This window comes from Pelophylax lessonae (genome assembly GCF_965119305.1).
Source record: "Pelophylax lessonae genome assembly, chromosome: 4".
Lineage (NCBI taxonomy): Eukaryota > Metazoa > Chordata > Amphibia > Anura > Ranidae > Pelophylax > Pelophylax lessonae.
Window position 1 is genome coordinate 292,931,118 of NC_138771.1, and position 21,323 is coordinate 292,952,440.

At 41.2% G+C, this 21,323-nt stretch overlaps 1 protein-coding gene across 1 annotated transcript; it reads right to left on the reverse strand.

Annotated features, from left to right (window-relative positions):
- Nucleotides 1-1,865: 1,865 nt before the first annotated feature.
- On the reverse strand, nucleotides 1,866-18,559 carry AVPR1A (arginine vasopressin receptor 1A). The gene is made up of 2 exons (XM_082256982.1): nucleotides 17,441-18,559; nucleotides 1,866-2,645 (listed from the first exon to the last, which is right to left on the reverse strand). Exons 1-2 carry the CDS (start codon nucleotides 18,405-18,407, stop codon nucleotides 2,353-2,355), a joined length of 1,260 nt encoding a protein of 419 aa, XP_082113108.1. The 5' UTR covers nucleotides 18,408-18,559; the 3' UTR covers nucleotides 1,866-2,352.
- Nucleotides 18,560-21,323: the final 2,764 nt, after the last annotated feature.

Genomic DNA, 21,323 nt, shown 5'->3' on the forward strand with positions numbered 1-21,323 from the left:
CTTGTATAGTTATTTTACTTACTTACGTATGGCCTAGTTAAAGAAGAAATAATTTGATTAATTTAGTCAACCCTTTAGGAATATCAAGCAAAACATTTGTATTAATTTTCAGTATCCATCCATCCAACCATCCACCAATCTTTCCTTCCTCCTTGTCCAGCTCAAATATTTTATGATTTATTTTTTAATAAAAGTAGTCTTAAAAATATATTTATATATTTCATACTATAATGGACTACAGTTTACTACAGTAGTGTGTTATATTTTATCTATAAAATGTTGAATGGGTAATTCCTGCATTACTTGTATAGATTGTAAAAATAAACCTGAACTACACGTGTTCTATCTAAGAAATGTAATTTTTCATTACTCATTCATATTTTTAAATAGCTTCGATATAAGCTACCTGTAACTTCAGTGTTCACAGCTTTTATCTGTAGTTACAAAGATGTTTCAGTTTTTTTTTTTTTCTCATCCAAAACACAGAATTATGCAATAGGTTTCTGTCAACAAAAAATTATACAGGGTTATATCCAACTATTATTTTGTGCCCTTATTGGTGTAAATACAACTCTATTTCATAAATAAATGCTAACACATAGGCTAGCAGACTTTATGACATTTTTTTTCAGACCTCAATGTAATTAATACGTGTGGCTAAGTGAATCCCATTAAATTGAGATACCGGAGAAACTTCAAAGTCTCTAAAAATACACAGGACTGACTTGAGAGGAATGTACCTAGCTCTAAAAGGCTGAGTAACCCAGCTTTTCTAAGAATATTTTATATGTTCCCTGGTTGATAGCCATTAACCAGATTCTAGCTGTCAGTTTTATTTACTACAGGTTAGAACATGAAAGACATTTCATTGATCTTTATAGGCAACACCTACACTTTTTTTTACTTAAACCTGCATACATAAGGTTAATCAGCACAAAATATTTACAAAGCTCTAAGGGCAGGTTCTGGAAAGAGAGAACATTCATTTAGAGCATCCAGTACATTCAAGGTGGGCTTTAAAAAAAAAAAAAAACTGCGTCCAACCATACAAAAAAGACATTGCAGAAAGAGCAATTGTGAAAAGTGCTCATGAAAAGGATTCTCTTAGTGCTTCATTGTTATTTTTGGTTTAAATAAGTTTACGGAAAAAAATAAAAATAAATAAGTTTAAGGAATTTAGCTATCCGATAACTACTCAGCAGGTAAGGGATTCATTTCATAACTCAGTACTATAGAAGGCATCTACTCTCATGGATTCCCCAGCCATAAAATGCTGTGCCCACTGTTCCAGGAGGTGGTTTTGAGCTGAAATAGGAGACAGACACCTGGGGTGTAATGTTATTAATGAATTTGGTGTATAGCAGTTACTACTGCTCTGTATGGTCCCTATAACACCATTTGTCATGTCTACCAACACTCTGAAATAACCTCACAAAGAGGCAGTGGTGCCTTCCCCAAAGAGAACTCTAAGCTCTCAAAAGCAAAGCCTCCTAGCTAGTAATAAGGAAAGCAGCCCCAGACTTACCTTAAATTTATGACGGGTGGTGTCATTTTGTTCTGCAAATCAAAAAAATGCAGGAGAAATATTTCAAAGATTACTTTTTTTGTTGCCCTTTGATGAACTCTAAATTTACTGACTGTACTGATATGCTGTTTTTAATGAAAGTAACTTGTGCTTATGTACTTTTCATCATATTATCAGTTGGAAATGGCCACATTTGTGGCTGGTTTGCTTTGATACTTGGTCACTATATGCAATTCCATGGGTTCTGAAGTCTCATCAGTGGTAGTGAGGGAAAGTTGGAACCAGGTAGTATGGTCTCCCTGCACAGTCAGAGGATCATTAGAATATGACGTTCTCAGTTTATTAACTTAATATGGACCAATCAACTACATTAGCAACTTTGCCGTGTTAATACCATAAGCTGAATGGAAAATGACTTACATTCAGTTTTAATGTGATTGTAATACAAAGCTATCTTAAAGCGTGACTAATTAAATCCGTGTTTGCTTTGATTTGTCATGGATTAGTATATGCAATATAAATGATTTTATTTTTCTGTGCATTCCAAGTAATTTTACTTCTCACATCATTATTTATGTACAGTGTAGTAACAGTGAAAGCTAGCTGGGGTTTTGTTTTTGAATTTATAGCTGCTGAACACAAAGCATGCTTATTTGAGGTGTGCACACATCATCTTAGCCACAATACATTATACATTATACTTCATATTACTTAAAATATACATTTCCTTGTTAATATTATGTACTGCATATTTACAAGGTATGCATTTAAAGTGCATTGAGTAAAAAGCTTTGAGGCTAACTGTACATTAAAGGCAGCTGCCGCTTTCAGGTTTGCAGGGGCAGGAATTTAATAGATCTGGATGATTTGGGAGACTCTTTCCAGGTGTCAGTACTGTGGGTTGGACTTCTTGTTTGGATCCTGGTAAAAGATGTATGTCTCCTTGTACTGCTGTCAGAATCCTCTTTGCTCGGGTTTTGCTTGAACCTGCTGCAACATAGAATACTCAGGACGAAATCTTGCAGTAGGTGTCCACTAAAAAACATGTATATCCAGGGATTGCAGCAGCTGTTCAGACTTGCTAACAAAGCGGACACAGTGACTACAGTGTTTTCGTTCTCTAAAAGAAAAAAAAGAAAAAAAGAAAATGCTAGTAAAACTCTAATGCCATATTTTCACTCAAACCACCTCTTAGTGCTATCATCTAGGTTACACATTACTGAAACCCTGTTTAAATTGCAGCTGTTTTTTTTTTGTTTTGTTTTTTGTATGCCTGACATCTGGCTCTGACATGCATCCAGCACCCTAACAGCTCTAGGTAACAAAATGTGAGTTAAATGGGTCATTTTAGTGCTATAGGGTGTACACTGGAATGGTACAATAGCACTCAAAAGATTGCTTTCTGTTTTTTATGGCTTCTCCAACCATGGCAAAGGGTGGCTGGCAGTCCAACCATTGGCAGAATGGTTCCGCACTTAATACATTATATGTCACTTGCGGTTTTAAGTTGCTTTCCTTGGATTAGCTGATTGGCAGCCGGAAGTGGGGGGCGGAGGGTTTGTTGCACATATAAGTCCCTGAAGAAGTCCCGCCCGCTCTGGATGTAATGCGTACGGGGGACGTCACATGACCCATGGTCGTCTCTCACTCCTCCAGTCTGGCTGATGGGATGCATGCTCGTTTGCAAGCTCTGCATGAATGCGCGATTTTTATCTTCCAAAACGTGAGTGTAACTTATTATCAATAAAGCATAAGAACAGATTTATACAGAGAGCATTAGATTGCTTGTTCTTTTTTCATACACCACGGACAATTTGGTCTGAAGATCTGCCTGTGGAACTCTGCTATCTCAGTGAATTGGAGGTGCATTCACATATATACTATTAAGGGAGGAGGAGTGATGGTGTTTATACGAACCCCTTGATGTAACATGCTGGTTGACCCTATAGGGTCTCAAAGATAAGGTGAGCGGCAGTGATGACAGGTGGTGGGATCGCGTGAGCACCTGTTTGGACACAGAATTGCATGTATTTTGTCCTAGGACCACTAACCACTGGGGACATTTATCTGCCTATATGGACACCTGAAATCTTTGGGACTTTATGTGATAATTTACCATTAGGATTGCGCTGCACTATTTATTATTATTGGCAGAATGGTGCCTACAAAAATACACTTGTTTGGATGCTCTTCTGCCTAACCAAGTAAACACAGATGTTATGTCTGTGCTAAAAGGAAACTATTAACAAGGAAGGAGCACATGGATATTCATCATGTTTTCAACATGCAAATTACACAATTTACACTGAACAGCACTATGCCAAATAATTAGTTCACATAGACCAACACACACACACAAGTGTCCTGAACATCATACCACCTACAGCTTTCTTATATGGGGTGTGGAAGTCAAATAAAGGGCTCCAAAACTACAGCTTTCCCACTACTTCACCATGATTTTTGAGCAGAACTAAACCCTTCTACCCTAAGTTATGACACCAGACGTTTGATGGTTTGACAAATTGGTTGACAGCACAAGCAAATGTGACAGTTAAAATTCCAGGCATGCCGAGAATGTAACTGTTTTTTGATGGATTTGGTTCCGCTTTAACAGAAATATGCAGCAAAATAAAGCTGATCTTCAGGCTCCCTCTATCCCTTACGCTCACCCAACTGATCTCTGGCATTAGGGAAAAAAAACAAAATGACCTTTTTACTCACCTAAAGCTATGGTCATGTGACTCTTCAGTTCCGAGTCTTCTCTCTTCTGTTTACAGTAGGTGGAGTCCTTCTTTGATGCCCATGTCACTGCCTATGTGAAAATGACACTTCATTTTGGCTTTCCAATGGCAGGCTCTTTTTAGGGTCAATAAGATGAGTCTGCTGTGGTGAAATAAGTATGGGGGGACTGTCAGGAACCACCTGGCATGTCTACTGGATTAGCGGTCTCCTTCACCAGGAAACAGTGCTGACAAGGGACCCATAGACATACATAGGTGAGTAAATCTTTCTATACAAGGTAAGAGAAAAAACACATGTGCAGAGTGGGTTGGGGGATGGGAGGCAAAGTGTGAGTGGGGTTTATATTTGATCATTGAGCTTTAAATGTGGAAGTTGCTATTGTGACCTTCTTGTGATAATACTAGGTTCCAGGGTTACTCTGGCTTGAATATTATTTCAAACACATCAGATGGAGCTAGAGTGAGCTCATACAACCCAAAATTTTCAAAATCCAATAGTCACAGGGACAGAAAGTAAGTTAAAATCTTCTGGACAGGGGCACAGACAGCAAAACAAACGTTACAGGGGCATTAACCCTTCCCGATGCTAACTAAAAAACTTGAAAATTATCTTTTTGGCTTGAGTTACACTTAAAAAATGTACCTGTTCCAACTTACATACCAATTCAACTTAACCACTTGGCTTAACCAGTGGCTCGTTATCGTAGACCTACGTCGCTGGATCCCGCCCCCTCTTGGCGGCGCGCACGCGCCACCGGAGGCTCGCTCCCGCTGTATTCAGACACAGCGGGAGTCGGGCCAGGGGAGGAGAGGCAGTGATCACCGCTGCTCTTCCCTGATCGTCGGGGATCGAGTGAGGAAATCCGGCCGCTTGTGTAAACAAAGCGGGCGGATCTCCTATGTGATAGACAGTCACAGATTACAGGATTCAAAGAAAACTGGCCCGCGGGACTTTAGATGAGGTTGTGCTTAGTGGCTGGAGATCAAAGAATACATAATGAATGAGTAAAACAATAATGAATTTTTATTGCAAAAATGGACAAGTTGTATGAGTAAAATTCATAGCATGTACTACCATAGCACATGATATAGCTTAGTAGCTAGTGTATGCGTAATATACAACATGAACAATAATCCATCACATCATAGTAAATAACTTGGTGTAGCCACTTAATTACATAAATAGAAATTTCATGAAAGTAGGATATATATGACATCATGGACTGACGCGTTTCGGGAGCAGTATCTCCCTTCTTCAGAGATCAATTTGATTCAAAGTATATGGGTAAGTAAAAATGAAGAATGAAAAAATTGGCTAGTGTGGAAAGGCGGCACATCGTGTCTCACCCGGGAGCTGAAGGGTCCTGAAGGATGGACAGGCCGGAGAGGGGGATCCATGGTAGGTGGATGGACACTGTGTGGTGGGGAGAAGAATCTTCCAAACCATGTGGATCCCATCCCGGCAGCAAGCCTCGGACCCTAACGTCATGTAGAGCGGGTAAAAGGAGATCCAACGGAGCCGAGGCGTCCGTGATCACATGGAGAGGAGCGCTGAATGCAGACCTCTCCGTCCCGCTGATGTAGAAACACATAACAGCGTAGTGACGTCAGTGTTGCCGCTGACGCATAGCTGAACCTGCGATCTGTGTCTGTGTCACACAATCCCCTCCCCCCACACACGTCAGTAAGCATGAGGCATACATTTAAACCCTTGATCACCAATAAAGTTAACCCCTTCCCTGCCAGTGTCATTATTACAGTAACAGTACATATTTATAGCACTGATTACTGTAGTAATGTCACTGGTTCCCCCAAAAGTGTAAAAAATGTCAGTTAGGGGTCCGATCTGTCCACCGCAATGTCGCAGTCCCGTAAAAAAAAATCGCAGATCGCCGCCATTACTAGTAAAAAAAAAATAAACAATAAAAATGACAAATCTTTCCCGTAGTTAGTAAACGCAATAACTTTTGCTCAAACCAATCAAAATATGCTTATTGTGATTTTTTTTTTTTTTACCAAAAATATGTAGCAGAAAACAAATTGGCCTAAAATGTTAAAAAATTTTGATTTTTAAATTTTTTTGGGGAATGTTATACAGTGCCTTGCGAAAGTATTTGGCCCCCTTGAACTTTGCGACCTTTTGCCACATTTCAGGCTTCAAACATAAAGATATAAAACTGTAATTTTTTGTGAAGAATCAACAACAAGTGGGACACAATCATGAAGTGGAATGAAATTTATTGGATATTTCAAACTTTGTTAACAAATAAAAGCTGAAAAATTGGGCGTGCAAAATGATTCAGCCCCTTTACTTTCAGTGCAACAAACTCTCTCCAGAAGTTCAATGAGGATCTCTGAATGATCCAATGTTGACCTAAATGACCAATGATGATAAATAGAATCCACCTGTGTGTAATCAAGTCTCCGTATAAATGCACCTGCACTGTGATAGTCTCAGAGGCCCGTTTAAAGCGCAGAGAGCATTATGAAGAACAAGGAACACGCCAGGCAGGTCCGAGATACTGTTGTGGAGAAGTTAAAAGCCGGATTTGGATACAAAAATATTTTCCAAGCTTTAAACATCCCAAGGAGCACTGTGCAAGCAATAATATTGAAATGGAAGGAGTATCAGACCACTGCCAATCTACGAAGACCTGGCCGTCCCTCTAAACTTTCAGCTCATACAAGGAGAAGACTGATCAGAGATGCAGCCAAGAGGCCCATGATCACTATGGATGAACTGCAGAGATCTACAGCTGAGGTGGGAGACTCTGTCGATAGGGCAACAATCAGTCCTATACTGCACACATCTGGCCTTTATGGGAGAGTGAAGAAGAAAGCCATTTCTTAAAGATATCCATAAAAAAGTGTAGTTTAAAGGTTGCCACAAGCCATCTGGGAGACACACCAAACATGTGGAAGAAGGTGCTCTGGTCAGATGAAACCAAAATAAAAACTTTTTGGCAACAATGCAAAACGTTATGTTTGGCGTAAAAGCAACACAGCTCATCACCCTGAACACACCATCCCCACTGTGAAACATGGTGGTGGCAGCATCATGGTTTGGGCCTGCTTTTCTTCAGCAGGGACAGGGAAGATGGTTAAAATTGATGGGAAGATGGATGGAGCCAAATACAGAACCATTCTGGAAGTTCTGGAAGAAAATCTGATGGAGTCTGCAAAAGACCTGAGACTGGGACAGAGATTTGTCTTCCAAAAAGACAATGATCCAAAACATAAAGCAAAATCTACAATGGAATGGTTCACAAATAAACATATCCAGGTGTTAGAATGGCCAAGTCAAAGTCCAGACCTGAATCCAATCGAGAATCTGTGGAAAGAACTGAAAACTGCTGTTCACAAACGCTCTCCATCCAACCTCACTGAGCTTGAGCTGTTTTGCAAGGAGGAATGGGCAAAAATTTCAGTCTCTCGATGTGCAAAACTGATAGAGACATACCCCAAGTGACTTACAGCTGTAATCGCAGCAAAAGGTGGCATTACAAAGTATTAACTTAAGGGGGCTGAATAATTTTGCACGCCCAATTTTTTATTTGTTAAAAAAGTTTGAAATATCCAATAAATTTCGTTCCACTTGATGATTGTGTCCCACTTGTTGTTGATTCTTCACAAAAAATTACAGTTTTATATCTTTATGTTTGAAGCCTGAAATGTGGAAAAAAAGGCCGAAAAGTTCAAGGGGGCCGAATACTTTCGCAAAGCACTGTATATCAGAATGTAAAAAATATTGTTTTTTTTTTATAAATTGTCGCTCTCTTTTTCAAAAATTAAAAATCGCACAGGTGATCAAATACCACCAAAGAAAGCTCTATTTGTGGGGAAAAAAAGGACATGAATTTAATTTGGGTACAGCGTTGCACGACCGCGCAATTGTCCGTTAAAGTAACGCCGTGCCGAATCGCAAAATATAGCCTGGTCAGGAATGGGGTAAAATCTGACGGTCTTAAAGCGGTTAAAAATACGCTCATTGAGGATTTTTTTGTCAAAGACATGTAGCTAAATACATTTTGGACTAAATATATGACAAAAATTGAATATATTGGATATTTTTTTCACCTGTCAAAGTAGAAAATGTCAATTTTTTTGCAAAATGTTCGCTCTTTTTTTATTTATATCGCAAAAAATGAAAAGCGCAGAGGTGATCAAATACCAGCAAAAGGAAGCTCTGTTTGTGGGAAAAAAAGGACGTACATTTAGTTTGGGTATAGGGTTGCATGACCGCGCACTTGTCAGTTAAAGTCGCGCAGTGCCAAGTTGCAAAAAGTGGCCTGGACTTAAAGCAGGAAAATCCTCCGGTGGCAAAGTGGTTAAGAACAAACCTACAGAACCTATCTTCTTTGTAACCCGGGTCTGTGACCATAATATGTAAGTCACTGAATCAACAAAAACAGCTAGGCAGCTAGCATTTTTAGAGTGGTAAGCAGTGGCAACCTACATATTATTCTAAAGATAGGTTTCCTTTAAAGTGTGAAAGTAATTTCAACATTTCATTCAGTCTACTCTATTAACCTTAATCTTACCTTTAATCTGGCAAATATAATCTTTCTCGCCTTATTAAATTGTAAAAAAAAAACACAAACTCACTCAAACACTCATTCTATAGATTGTCTAGCGATCCTTTAAAAATGTGTGATTGTTCATAAGACCACCAGGACCACTGCAACCATGGCAGTGAACATGCTTACCCCTGTGTCTTAGTTCTCTAGTCCAATTTTACAATCTGATGAGGAATATAGTAAAAGAGGTGATGTTAATGGAGTGAAAGTGCACTTATCCATTAAATGATGATGTAACATTATCGTTCTTGTAATTTTACATGAATTACATTTGTTTTCACATGCATAATGCTAAATGTAAACACATGAAGATAAAATGAGTGCATGGATGATGATAATTACTTTTTTGTAAAAAGAAAAATCAGTGCAACTAATGTGAAAATAATATCAATCAAAATATAAATAAATGAGTATAGTGCAAACCAGCAGCTGCTATACCGACTATGCTTATCACTGCATAACACAGAAATCAAGGTATATTAAAGGTATAGCGCTACTTTGTGCCTAGCAACAATCAGTGCGCAAATAAGCAAAATATTAATAAAAGTGCATGCAATAATCAAGGTGCCAAAGTGCAAGATAAATCAAACAGTGCACAACATAAATATGCTCTCATAAAGTGCAATAAGTGTCCATATGAAGTGTCTCAAGATACAAGAAATGGGCAATTTGGGACTTTATGTGAGAACTGGCGAGCACTGCTCAGTGTCTCCATCCCTGTGAATAGTCAATTGAAAAGCAAGATAAATGAAGGTGTGTGAAAAACAGCCGGTCCCTAGTTTTAAATACTTACCCACCAGTCTGCTAACAAACCAAAATAAACCTGTCTAACGATATAAGTTAAAAACAGGAGTTTAGTTAACACACATTTGCAAATGCATGCGGAAGCTGCAAGGCCAACGACAAGGCATCCTGCGTTACTTGCAGAACCTAACACTAAATAACACTACTCAACCTGAGTGTCCAAGTGTCTTCACAAAAGGAAGTACATGCTTGTAATAGATGGATGGGAAACAGATGGGATTGGAGACCGCCCAATCATCCCCCACCTGCTCCAATCCATGACTGTTTGTTAGCAGACTGGTGGGTAAGTAGTTCAAACTAGGGACCGGCTGTTTTTCACACACCTTCATTTATCCCATCTTGCTTTTCAATTGACATATGAAGTGTCTCAGTCCATTCATATAGCTTTCTCCGCCCTGTGCAAAAATTGGCTGAAGAGGGTTCTTAAAAGAGCTTAGTGCTTCCACCACCACCTAAAGATGGCCTCTCACCTTAGCGTTAGACCCGTGTTTTACCACCAGGTCTAAGTAAGCTCCACTATAGAGGTCACTCCACTATACAGGCAACACTCCATGGAACCTCTTAATGGACTGGGCAAATTTTCACTCCGGATCTCTCATAACATTGCCAGGTGTACTTATAAAAAGAAGAGGTGGAAATCTAGTGCTCTCCGTTTGTATAAAGTTTTATTAGGTAAAAAACAATACTTGCACTCACATGGGATTGCACATATAGCTGTGCGGGCTTGTCTCGCTTGTCTCTCTTCAATACACAAACATTAGGAGCTGGCTGCCGAGTCCCGTCCCCTAATAGGGGGTGGGGACTTCTGGACTGACGGGACTCGGCAGCCAGCTCCTAATGTTTGTGTATTGAAGAGAGACAAGCGAGACAAGCCCGAACAGCTATATGTGCAATCCCATGTGAGTGTAAGTATTGTTTTTTACCTAATAAAACTTTATACAAATGGAGAGCACTAGATTTCCACCTCTTCTTTTTATAAGTACACCTGGCGATGTTATGAAAGATCCGAGGTGAAAATTTGCCCAGTCCAATAAGAGGTTCCAAGGAGTGTTGCCTGTATAGCGGAGTGACCTTTGCCCCTCAGGGGAACAGCTTACATAGACCTGGTGGTAAAACATGGGTCTAACTCTAAGGTGAGAGGCCATCTTTAGGTGGTGGTGGAAGCACTAAGCACTTTTAAGCACCCTCTTCAGACAATTTTTGCACAGGGTGGAGGAAGCTATATGAATGGACTGAGACACTTCATATGGACACTTAATTGCACTTTATGAGAGAATTATTTATGTTGTGCACTGTTTGATTCATCTTGCACTTTGGCACGTTGATTATTGCATGCACTTTACTATTTTGCTTATTTGCACAGTGATTGTTGCTAGGCACAAAGTAGCCCTGTACCTTTAATATACCTTATTACTTTTTTTTAACAGACCCCGTCTCGGTTATCAGTGTCAGGGCAAAATTGAAAGGATTACTTTACCTTTTGTAACACGTTACATGTTACACATGTATTCAGGTAACATGTTACTAATGCAGCAGCCTCGGACCCCCACAATCCCCCACTGTGACCGTTAGCAGGGGATCCACAGCTATTTGTGAATGAATGAATGAACTACAAGTCCCGTCTTCCACCATGCACACTCATTCATTCTTCCTGCACTTCAGTAATTGGAGGTATGGGCAGACAGGTGTACTGAGAGTCTGCAAGAGCCTGACTTTGCACCCATGACTTGCTGATTGCAGGTTCAATGCTCTGTAGGCTCCTATGAAAAATAAATAAATAAAACCACATTTTTTTTACCTGCCAAAATGTGCATTTATTATTTTTTTAAAGGTGAATTTATGCTTTAATTTATTCTATTGCGGAATAAAAAAAAAAAAAAGCTCCCAGTGCTAATTTCATCTAAATACAATTTGTCCCATATACAGTATCTCACAAAAGTGAGTACACCCCTCACATTTTTGTAAATATTTTATTATATCTTTTCATGTGACAACACTGAAGAAATGACACTTTGCTACAATGTAAAGTAGTGAGTGTACAGCTTGTATAACAGTGTAAATTTGCTGTCCCTTCAAAATAACCCAACACACAGCCATTAATGTCTAAACCGATGGCAACAAAAACGAGTACACCCCTAAGTGACAATGTCCAAATTGGGTCCAATTAGCCATTTTTCCTCCCCGTTGTCATGTGACTCAGTAGTGTTACAAGGTCTCAGGTGTGCATGGGGAGCAGGTGTGTTAAATTTGGTGTTATCGCTTTCACTCTCTCATACTGGTCACTGGAGGTTCAACGTGGCACCTCATGGCAAAGAACTCTCGGAGAATATGAAAAAAAAAAGAATTGTTGCTCTACATAAAGAAGATTGCCAACACCCTGAAACTGAGCTGCAGCGTGGTTTCCAAGACCATAAAGCATTTTAACAGGACAGGTTCCACTCAGAACAGGCCTCGCCATGGTCGACCAAAGCAGTTGAGTGCATGTGCTCAGCATCATATCCAGGGGTTATCTTTGGGAAATAGATGTATGAGTGCTGCCAGCATTGCTGCAGAAGTTGAAGGGGTGGGGGTCAGCCTGTCAGTACTCAGACCATACACCTCATACTGCATCAAATTGGTCTGCCTGGCTGTCGTCCCAGAAGGAAGCCTCTTCTAAAGATGATGCACAAGAAAGCCTGCAAACAGTTTGCTGAAGATAAGCAGACTAAGGACATGGATTACTGGAACCATGTCCTGTGGTCTGATGAGACCAAGATAAACTTATTTGGTTCAGATGGTGTCAAGGGGGTGTGGCAGTAACCAGGTGAGGAGTACAAAGACAAGTGTGTCTTGCCTACAGTCAAGCATGGTGGTGGGAGTGTCATGGTCTGGGGCTGCATGAGTGCTGCCTAAACTGAGGAGCTAAAGTTCACTGAGGGAACCATGAATGCCAACATGTACTGGACATACTGAAGCAGAGCATGATCCCCTCCCTTTGGAGACTGGGCCACAGGGCAGTATTTCAACATGATAACGACCCCAAACACACCTCCAAGGTGACCACTGCCTTGCTAAAGAAGCTGAGGGTAAAGGTGATGGACTGGTCAAGCATGTCTCCAGGCTTAAACCCTATTGAGCATCTGTGGGGCATGCTCAAATGGAAGGTGGAGGAGCACAAGATCTCTAACATCCACCAGCTCCATGATGTAGTAATGGAGAAGTAAAAGAGGACTCCAGTGGCAACCTGTGAAGCTCTGGTGAACTCCATGCCCAAGAGGGTTAAGGCAGTGCTGGAAAATAATGGGGGCCACACAAAATATTGACACTTTGGACATAATCACTTAGGGGTGTATTCACTTTTGTTGCCAGTGGTTTAGACAATCATGGCTGTGTGTTGAGTAATTTTGAGGTTACATCAAATAACAATATTTTGTTATATTATTTCAGGTACTTATATAGCGCTGTCAATTTATGCATCGCTTTACATATACATTGCACAATCACATCAGTCCCTGCTTTCAAGGAGCTTACAATCTAAGGTGCCTAACTCAAATTCATACATACATAGTAGGGCCAATTTTTATACAGGATCCAATTAACCTACCAGTATGTCTTTGGAGTGTGGGAGGAAACCCACACAGGCACAGGGAGAACATGCAAACTCCAGGCAGGTAGTGTCGTGGTTGGGATTCGAACCAGCGACCCTCTTGCTGCTAAGTGAAAGTGCTAACCACTACACCACTTATACAAGCTGTACACTCATTACTTTACATTGTAGCAAAGTTTAATTTCTTGAGTGTTGTCACATGAACAGATATAATAAAATATTTACAAAAATGTGAGGGTTGTACTCACTTTTGTGAGATACTGTATATCAATTAGACACAAAACTGTACCCCACCCTCATAAATAAAAAAAAAAATTGCTATAGAAATGTATAATAAACCTTTTAACTGCTTGCCGACCAGGCGCTGCAGTTTTATAGAGGCAGGCTGGCTCTGCCCCGCGAAATGACCTACCTGTGTGTTGCTTTGTGGGACCGCTAGTGGGGGCATGGGCGCGTGCTCATTGACCACAGAGGGAGCCAATCAGTGGGTCTGGTGGCACCGATTGCCGCCGGGCACCTGCGATTGCTTCCTGCAGAGACAGAAAGGCGGTCTGCCATTGTAAACACGGCATACCACTGTTCTGTCATATCGGATATATCGATGACAGAGGCATCTACCTTGATGGAAGGATTCCCTGCTATTACTGAGCCTGTTTGGAAAGAGTTATTGATTTCAACTGACTACACAGATGAAATAACATTGTTACTCTTTATATGGAATATTCACTTTCTGCCACTTACTAGCAAGACTTTGGGATTACAGATCCCTTTGGATTACTTTGGGATGGCTGCTAACTATATTACATTTTGATACATAAATCAGTATTGTATCCATCACTACTACCATTGAACTGTAATTCCTACCTTGCTGAAGGTGGCCATTGGCAACGTTTCCTTTAATTGCTACTTTGGCAGCTACTTGGTGAATTTCTGATGTGCAATTGAGATCACACACCTTTCATCAGCTGTGTCTCCAACAGCGTGTTCTCAGCTGCTTAGCCTCCTCATAACCTCATAGAAATTTGCCATTAGCACTCCCGCATCTATCTGTGAATTTTGGGGTTGGAGTTGATTTATTTCAGGGCCCTGTTGGTCAATCTTTGTTATCTTCATACAGGCTCTTCATTTCATCTTAGATTTGTGTGTGTGCAATATTTTCCAGATCTGGTTGTCACTTGGGTTTTCTTTTAACCTATGTTGGTATGTCATTATATGTGACTCATTGTTGACCAATGTGACTCTTTATATGTTTTTTACATTCAATAAAATTCTATAATTTTTTCAGCCTATCTATACCGCGTGGGATTGTTACCTACATTTGAACAAGATTTTTGCTGTTCATTTTGTTTCGATCAGGTAAGTAAAACTGTTTTTTCTATCGTTTTGACATTATTGAGCATTTAGCCCTAGCAGTGTGAAGGCAGCCCCTGTGCATGGGATCATTTTTACTGTCTCTAGAGTTGAGCTTTAATGTATGAAAATTTATAAGGGCTGAGTTTTAGCAATGGAGAAAAGTCGGAATCTCAGCTATTCATTTCTTGTCTGTGATCACACTGGGGAGATTTCCTTTAAGAAAAAATTCTGGTCACTGAGACAGAAATGAGAAAAAACATCACCAATGGGGTGTAGATGGCAATACATCCATAACAGAGATTATAACATTTCCCCACTATACCCCAATTTTTTTTTTAAGTTTTTGGTGCTGTTCCACTTTAAGGCTCCATGTACACGGGACGTTGGAAATGGCCGTTTAGGAGCAGTTGGGCATTTTTTTCAGAAGCCCCTGAAAGCAGCTCCATGTTATCTTATCTGTCCATGTACACATGGTCGTTTACAGTCATTTGCAGGCAGTTGCGTTCAGGGATGTTTTTTAGAACGCAATTATTTGCATTTGAACGTGTGTTTCCCGGCGTTTTAAACGCAAAAACGCGACCGAACGCGGCCGAACGCGATGACCCGCGTTTAGCGTTCGCATTTTTCCATTTTAAAGGGGAATAATTTTTTTGACCTCTAGGAACGGTTCTAAACGCAAACGCCGGCAAACGCCCGCTAAACGACCGCTAAACGTGGGTGCCAACGCTACCTAACGGACGTTTTAAACGTCCTAAAAATTCCAGCATTCAAAGGGACTTTTAACAACGTCCCGTGTACATGGAGCCTAACATGGTGCAAATAGTCAAGTATAAGCTCATTCAAGCAAGTTATTAGTTTTTATCTGTTTTATTGTGGCAGTCTGGCAGATATATGAAAGGGGGTTGCAGAAGAAGACTGCATGCTGTATATTATATGAACGCTTCATTCACAAAATGCTTTGTTTCTGTTCTTCACAATAGTATGTGTATCTTAATCTGATTTAAACATGCTTTTATCCAAGTTCTATAACAGACATTACTACTTAAAGCAATTATACATTTGTACTGTATGCGAGAAGGTTTCTGAAATATAAATGTGAGCAGTAAAAATGTTGTTTATGGTCAGAATACTAAAATAATTCAGGGCGAGACTTACATTGCCAGACATACTGAACTCATCTATCTGAGGAGGAGCAAACTGACTGTAATCTTGCCAATACCAATACTATGTGCTTACAAAATGCTGCATTGTTTGGACTTTCCTAATGAGATATTGCAGATGCCTTGTGTCACAATCAAGCTCAGTAAAGAGGTTATTAACCTTAAAGCAATGCCATTAACTACAAACAGAAAAGGCTAGTTTGGACTTGCTGGAAATTATTGTTCTACAGATGCTTTAATTTCAGTTTTAAGTTGTCACAAGGGGGGAGATTTACTAAAACTGGAGAGTGCAAAATCTGGTGCAGCTGTGCATGGTGCCAATCAGCTTCTGGTGCAGCTGTGCCAACCAGCTTCTAACTTCTGCTTGTTCAATTAAACTCTGAAAACTGAAAGCTGATTGGCTACCATGCACAGCTTTACCAGATGTTGCACTCCAGTTTTAGTAAATTTCCTCCTAAAACTGTTAAAAAAACACAAGCAAGCATGTTTTGCTGATCAGATAGATTGGAAGCCAAATTGCTGGAAATTAAAGTTCATTGCTGGAATTTATTGTTCTAGGGGTGCTTTCTATTAACTTTTCAGTTATCACTGTTAACCACTTTACTACCGCTTACGGGAATACTACTGCGGCAGTGTGGCTCGTTCCCGTCCAGTCACGTAGTATTAACGTGACTGGACTCCTCCCCTTCTGGGCGGCGCTTGCGCGCCGCCGGAGGCTCGCTCCCGCTGTTTTCATTCACAGCGGGAGTCGGGCCAGGGGAGGAGCAGCGGCGATCGCCGCTGCTCTTACCCGATCGTCGGGGATCGAGTCTGGAGATCCGCCCGCTGTGTGTAAACACAGCGGGCGGATCTCCATAGTGACAGGGAGTGACAGATCGGACTGTTCAGCATAGCTGGACATCCGATCTGTCCATGAATCACATAGTCACCTCCCCCCCTACACGTCAGTAAGCACCAGGCATACATTAACCCCTCCCTCTCCAATAAAATTAACCCCTTCCCTGCCAGTGTCATTTTTACAGTAACAGTGCATATATATAGCACTGATTACTGCAGTAATGTCACTGGTACCCCCAAAAGTGTCAAAAATGTCAGTCAGGGGTCCGGTCTGTCCGCCGCAATGTCGCAGTCCCGCAAAAAAAATCGCAGATCGCCGCCATTACGCGTTAAAAAAAAAACACCAAAAATGACAGAAATCTTTCCCTTTGTTAGTAAACGCAATAACTTTTGCGCAAACCAATCAAAATACGCTTATTGCGATTTTTTTTACCAAACATATGTAGCATAAAACAAATTGGCAAAAAACTTTTAAAAAAATTGGTTTTTACATCTTTTTTGGGGGGAATTTCATATAAAAAAATGTGAAAAATATTGTTATTTTTTCAAAATAAACGCTCTTTTTTTGTTTATAGCGCAAAAAGTAAAAATCGCACAGGTGATCAAATACCACCAAAAGAAAGCTCTGTTTGTGGGAGAAAAAGGACGTAAATTTCGTTTGGGTACGGCGTTGCACGACCGCGCAATTGTCAGTTGAAGTCGCACAGCGCCGAATCGCAAAAAGTGGCCTGGACGGAAGACAGCAAAATCCTCCGGTTGTAAAGTGGTTAAACTGTCTAAGAAAAAAGGTAACATGCCTTGATCAAATTACAAAAGCTAAATCTCAATCTATCACTAGTAGGATAATTGCTACTTACCTATCCAGTTGGTGTTATCTGCATACACTGACCACATCTGGATGGTAAAGTATGGGGTCCAGCAGATGATATAGGCTGTAACAATCACGAAAGTCATCTTGACAGTCCTGATCTTGGCTCTGGAAATGGTCCTCACGCTGCTAACAGATGTGGATAATAACCCATTGCTCCTCTTGCGATCAGAATCCTCTTTCTTGGTTTTGCACTTGATGTTCCTCCAGATATTGTAGCAAATAAAACCATAGCAGGTCAGCAAGATGATCACCGGCACCACAAAGATACTAATAGTAATCCATGTGATGTAAGCCTTTAGTCCTTTCGGGCTGATGAAGTCAGCCCAGCAGTCATGCACCCCATCCCCTAGGTCTTTCAGGTAGAAGATCCCATATTGAGGTGTGCTAAGGATGAAGCTGATGATCCAAGCGCTGCCGATCATCAGGTAGGACCTCTTGGTAGGCTGGTGGAGAGTCTTGAGAGGATGGCAAATAGCTATATAGCGATCAGCAGTCATTACAACCAGCATGTAGGCTGAGGCAAACATCCCAAACACTTGAAGATGCTTTATTATCCGGCACAAAAAGTCTGGTCCATAAAACCGGTAAGTGATCTCCCAGCAGAGCTGTGGGAGCACCTGGAAAAAAGCCACCACCAGATCAGCCAGACTTAGGTGCTTGATGAAAAGGTGCATCCTGGACATTTTCTTCTTGGACTTATAGAGCCCCAACAAGACGCTGCAATTGCCCAGAACTGCAGCCACAAAGATCACAGCCAGCACGGCTATCTCTATCTTAGCCAACTCTTCATCCCTGTTCAGGAGATCGGAACTGTTCATAGACTTGACGATGCTGCTCCCATTAGGGGAGACAGAAAGGAAAAGAAAGGGGGTCTCACTGGTGGCACTATCTAAAGTGCTGCCATTCTCCAAACTTAACTCCTGCCCTGAGGATCCTAGTTTAGAGAAGCCCATAGTACTGCTTAGAAGCTCAGTGCTGATCTAGTCCAGCTGTAGTAAAGAGATCACTGTTCAGTGTTCAACCCCTTGTCTTCAGTAAAGGCTCCCAGCAAAGCTCATAGGAAAGACACCAGAACTGACAATATTTATATCTCCCCCTCCTTTTTTTTTGTTCAAGGGGCTGGAGATATCTGCTTTGACAAGTCACAAGCTGGCGTCATGCCACCCCTGACAGCATTTGTGCAATTGCCTAGTGTAATGTGAGCTATGTAAACGGAGTGTAGCTTCATGTCCCCTGTGATCAGTGTGATCTGAAGGTAAAGAAGAAAAACATGGTCAGATTCAAGCTGCCTGCCTGCCTGCCTGCACCTCTCAACTGCCTATTTAGCTACTGAAACTAACATTAGCAGCATTTCTTTCTTTTTTTCTTTGTGTCTTGTATGAGCTGCTATATTTTGTATTTTTCAAATAACAAGCAACTGGTGAACTTAGATCACTGAATGCCATGGACTGTCATTTATATTTTCACTACAACTTCTATCTGCATTCCTTTTGTATAACTTTATATCTTCTCTCTTATTTTTTCTACAGATAACATGCATACAGACACAGATCATCTACTGCTTTAGGGCTCTTTCACACGGTCCACCTCCGTAGGTGGATCCATGCTGCTTAGCGGGGATCGATCCGCGATCCACCCGGAGCTGGCGGATGACAGCTCCGTCTCCGCTTGCAGTGTGGAGAGGGAGGTGTCACAGCCCCCGCTGCTCTCTATGGGGGATCGGATGAGAGCAGACCGCCTGTCCCCTCTCATCCGATCAGATCCAATCCCTGGACGGATGGAAAAATAGGGTTTCCATCCGTCCAGATTTCACGGACAGGATCAGATACGGATGGCAGCAGGTGTCAGCGGAGGTGTCTCCGCTGACATCCACTGCTCCATAGAGCTGCATGGAGGATCCGATCAGATCCGCCTAAAAAACTGACAGGCGGATCTGATCGGACCGCCCGTGTGAAAGAGCCCTTAAGCATTTACAATGTAAATTGCTACTTCTCTCAGCAACATTTATTTGTATTCCTAATGCCTCATACTTACGTTCAGATAATCGTACGAAAATAATCGCTTTCGACTTGATTGCACGATAATCTGATATTTAGTACACAGCTTTCGACAGTCGATCACGACAGTTCATCCAACAAAATCCAAAGGGACAAACACGAAAACTTCTGTCATACGATAGCCTAGCGAAGGACAATCGTTTAATCAGTACAGTATGCGTCCGCTAAAAATCGATCGACAAAGACCGCGCATGATCAGAAACTCAGAAACACTAAGATAGCACAGAAAAAGCCTGGCTGCCATTGTTTTTGTTTTTCACCATCTAATACGTAGCTAAGTAACCAGGAAGCTTTTCCGGAATCATATGAAAAAAATCCTACGTTTATATGCATTGTTGAATTCGATATTAGTATCATGCAACAAAATGCGAACGATAAGTCGTCCGATTATCTGAACATGTGTATGAGGAATAATTCTTGGCTCACACATATGCGGTGCGCAAAACAGAGCGTTTCCAGTGCAGGTTTCCGCATCACATGTCACTCGCAGGCAAACTGTGACAGGTGTCAATAGAAAGTTAATGACACCCCCAGACCGGTTCGCAGATCACAGTGCAAACTGTCAAATGGTACAGGAATCAGATTGCATGGGTGTGAACGCCCATGCGATCCAATTCCAGTGTGAACCTTAAAAGGGTCCTGCACCATTTTTGTGCGAATGTCATTTCAGCCATACCGTTTGTATGGCTGAATTTGCATTGCACAGACATCACACGTGATCTGCACAGCAATGCTGCGCGAATCACATGTAATGTCTGTGATCATACCAGTGTGAACCCAGCCTAAGCCCCCGTTCACACTAAGGCGACCTGTGAGGCGACCTGGTCGCCTCACAGGTCGCCGCAGGTCGCCTTCCATAGGGAAGCTGCGGACCCGTTCTAATAGGAGCGACACAAGTCGCTCCGACTTAGAAAAAGGGTCCGGAGCTTCTTTGGGGCGACCCGGAGGCGACCGCCATAGACTTCAATGTTATGAAGTCCGTGGCGGCCGCTCCGAGGTCGCGGCGCGCTGCTCGCACCGCGACCTCGGAGGTCGCCCGTCTAAGTCGGATCGCCCCTATGTGAACGGGGCCTAAATCTGTAATTTTATACATTGTTGCATTTTTCTCTACAAATAACAACACCTAACTTTGAACTACTGATCATTTACTACAATAGGCATAAACAATTACAATGTTGCCTGTCTAAGCAGAATTTATGCATGTTTGTATTTTTATTACACTGTTGCATTTTTCTCTATAAGTAATATAACCTACTGATTATGGGCATTTAAGAAATACATTGCTCCTTCTCTCAGCAACTATTATTTGTATTCATAAATGTCTGTAGTTTTTCTACACTGTTGCATTTATTTTCTATAAGCAACAACACCTAATGTGAGACTACAGATCATCTACTGTTATAGACACAGTATACATTGTGGGGGTTATTTACTAAAACTGGAGGATGCAGAATCAGGTACAGGTCTTCATAGAAACCAATCAGCTTCCAGGTTTTATTTCCAAAGCTTACCAATCGGCTCCCAGGTTTTATTTTTCACCCTCCAGGTTTAGTAAATCTCCCTTACTTTTCTCAGCAGCAATTATGTGTATTTGTATATGTCCATATTTTTAACACACTGTTACATTTGTCTCTTTAAGTACCAACACCTAAGGCCCCATTCACACTAGTGCGACTTGTCCTGCGATTTTGGACCACAAAATCGCATGACAAGTCGTTTTCCATTATTTTCAATGAGCCCCATTCATATCAGTGCGTTTTGAAGTCGCACCGACTTCAAAGTAGTTCCTGCACTACTTTGCCACGATTTTAA

Coding starts and splice junctions, on each gene's coding strand:
- AVPR1A (XM_082256982.1), bottom strand. CDS start 18,407: ATGGGCTTCTCTAAACTAGGATCCTCAGGGCAGGAGTTAAGTTTGGAG. Junction 2,646..17,440: donor AGATAACACCAACTGGATAG/GTAAGTAGCAAT, acceptor TTTTTCTTTTAG/AGAACGAAAACACTGTAGTC.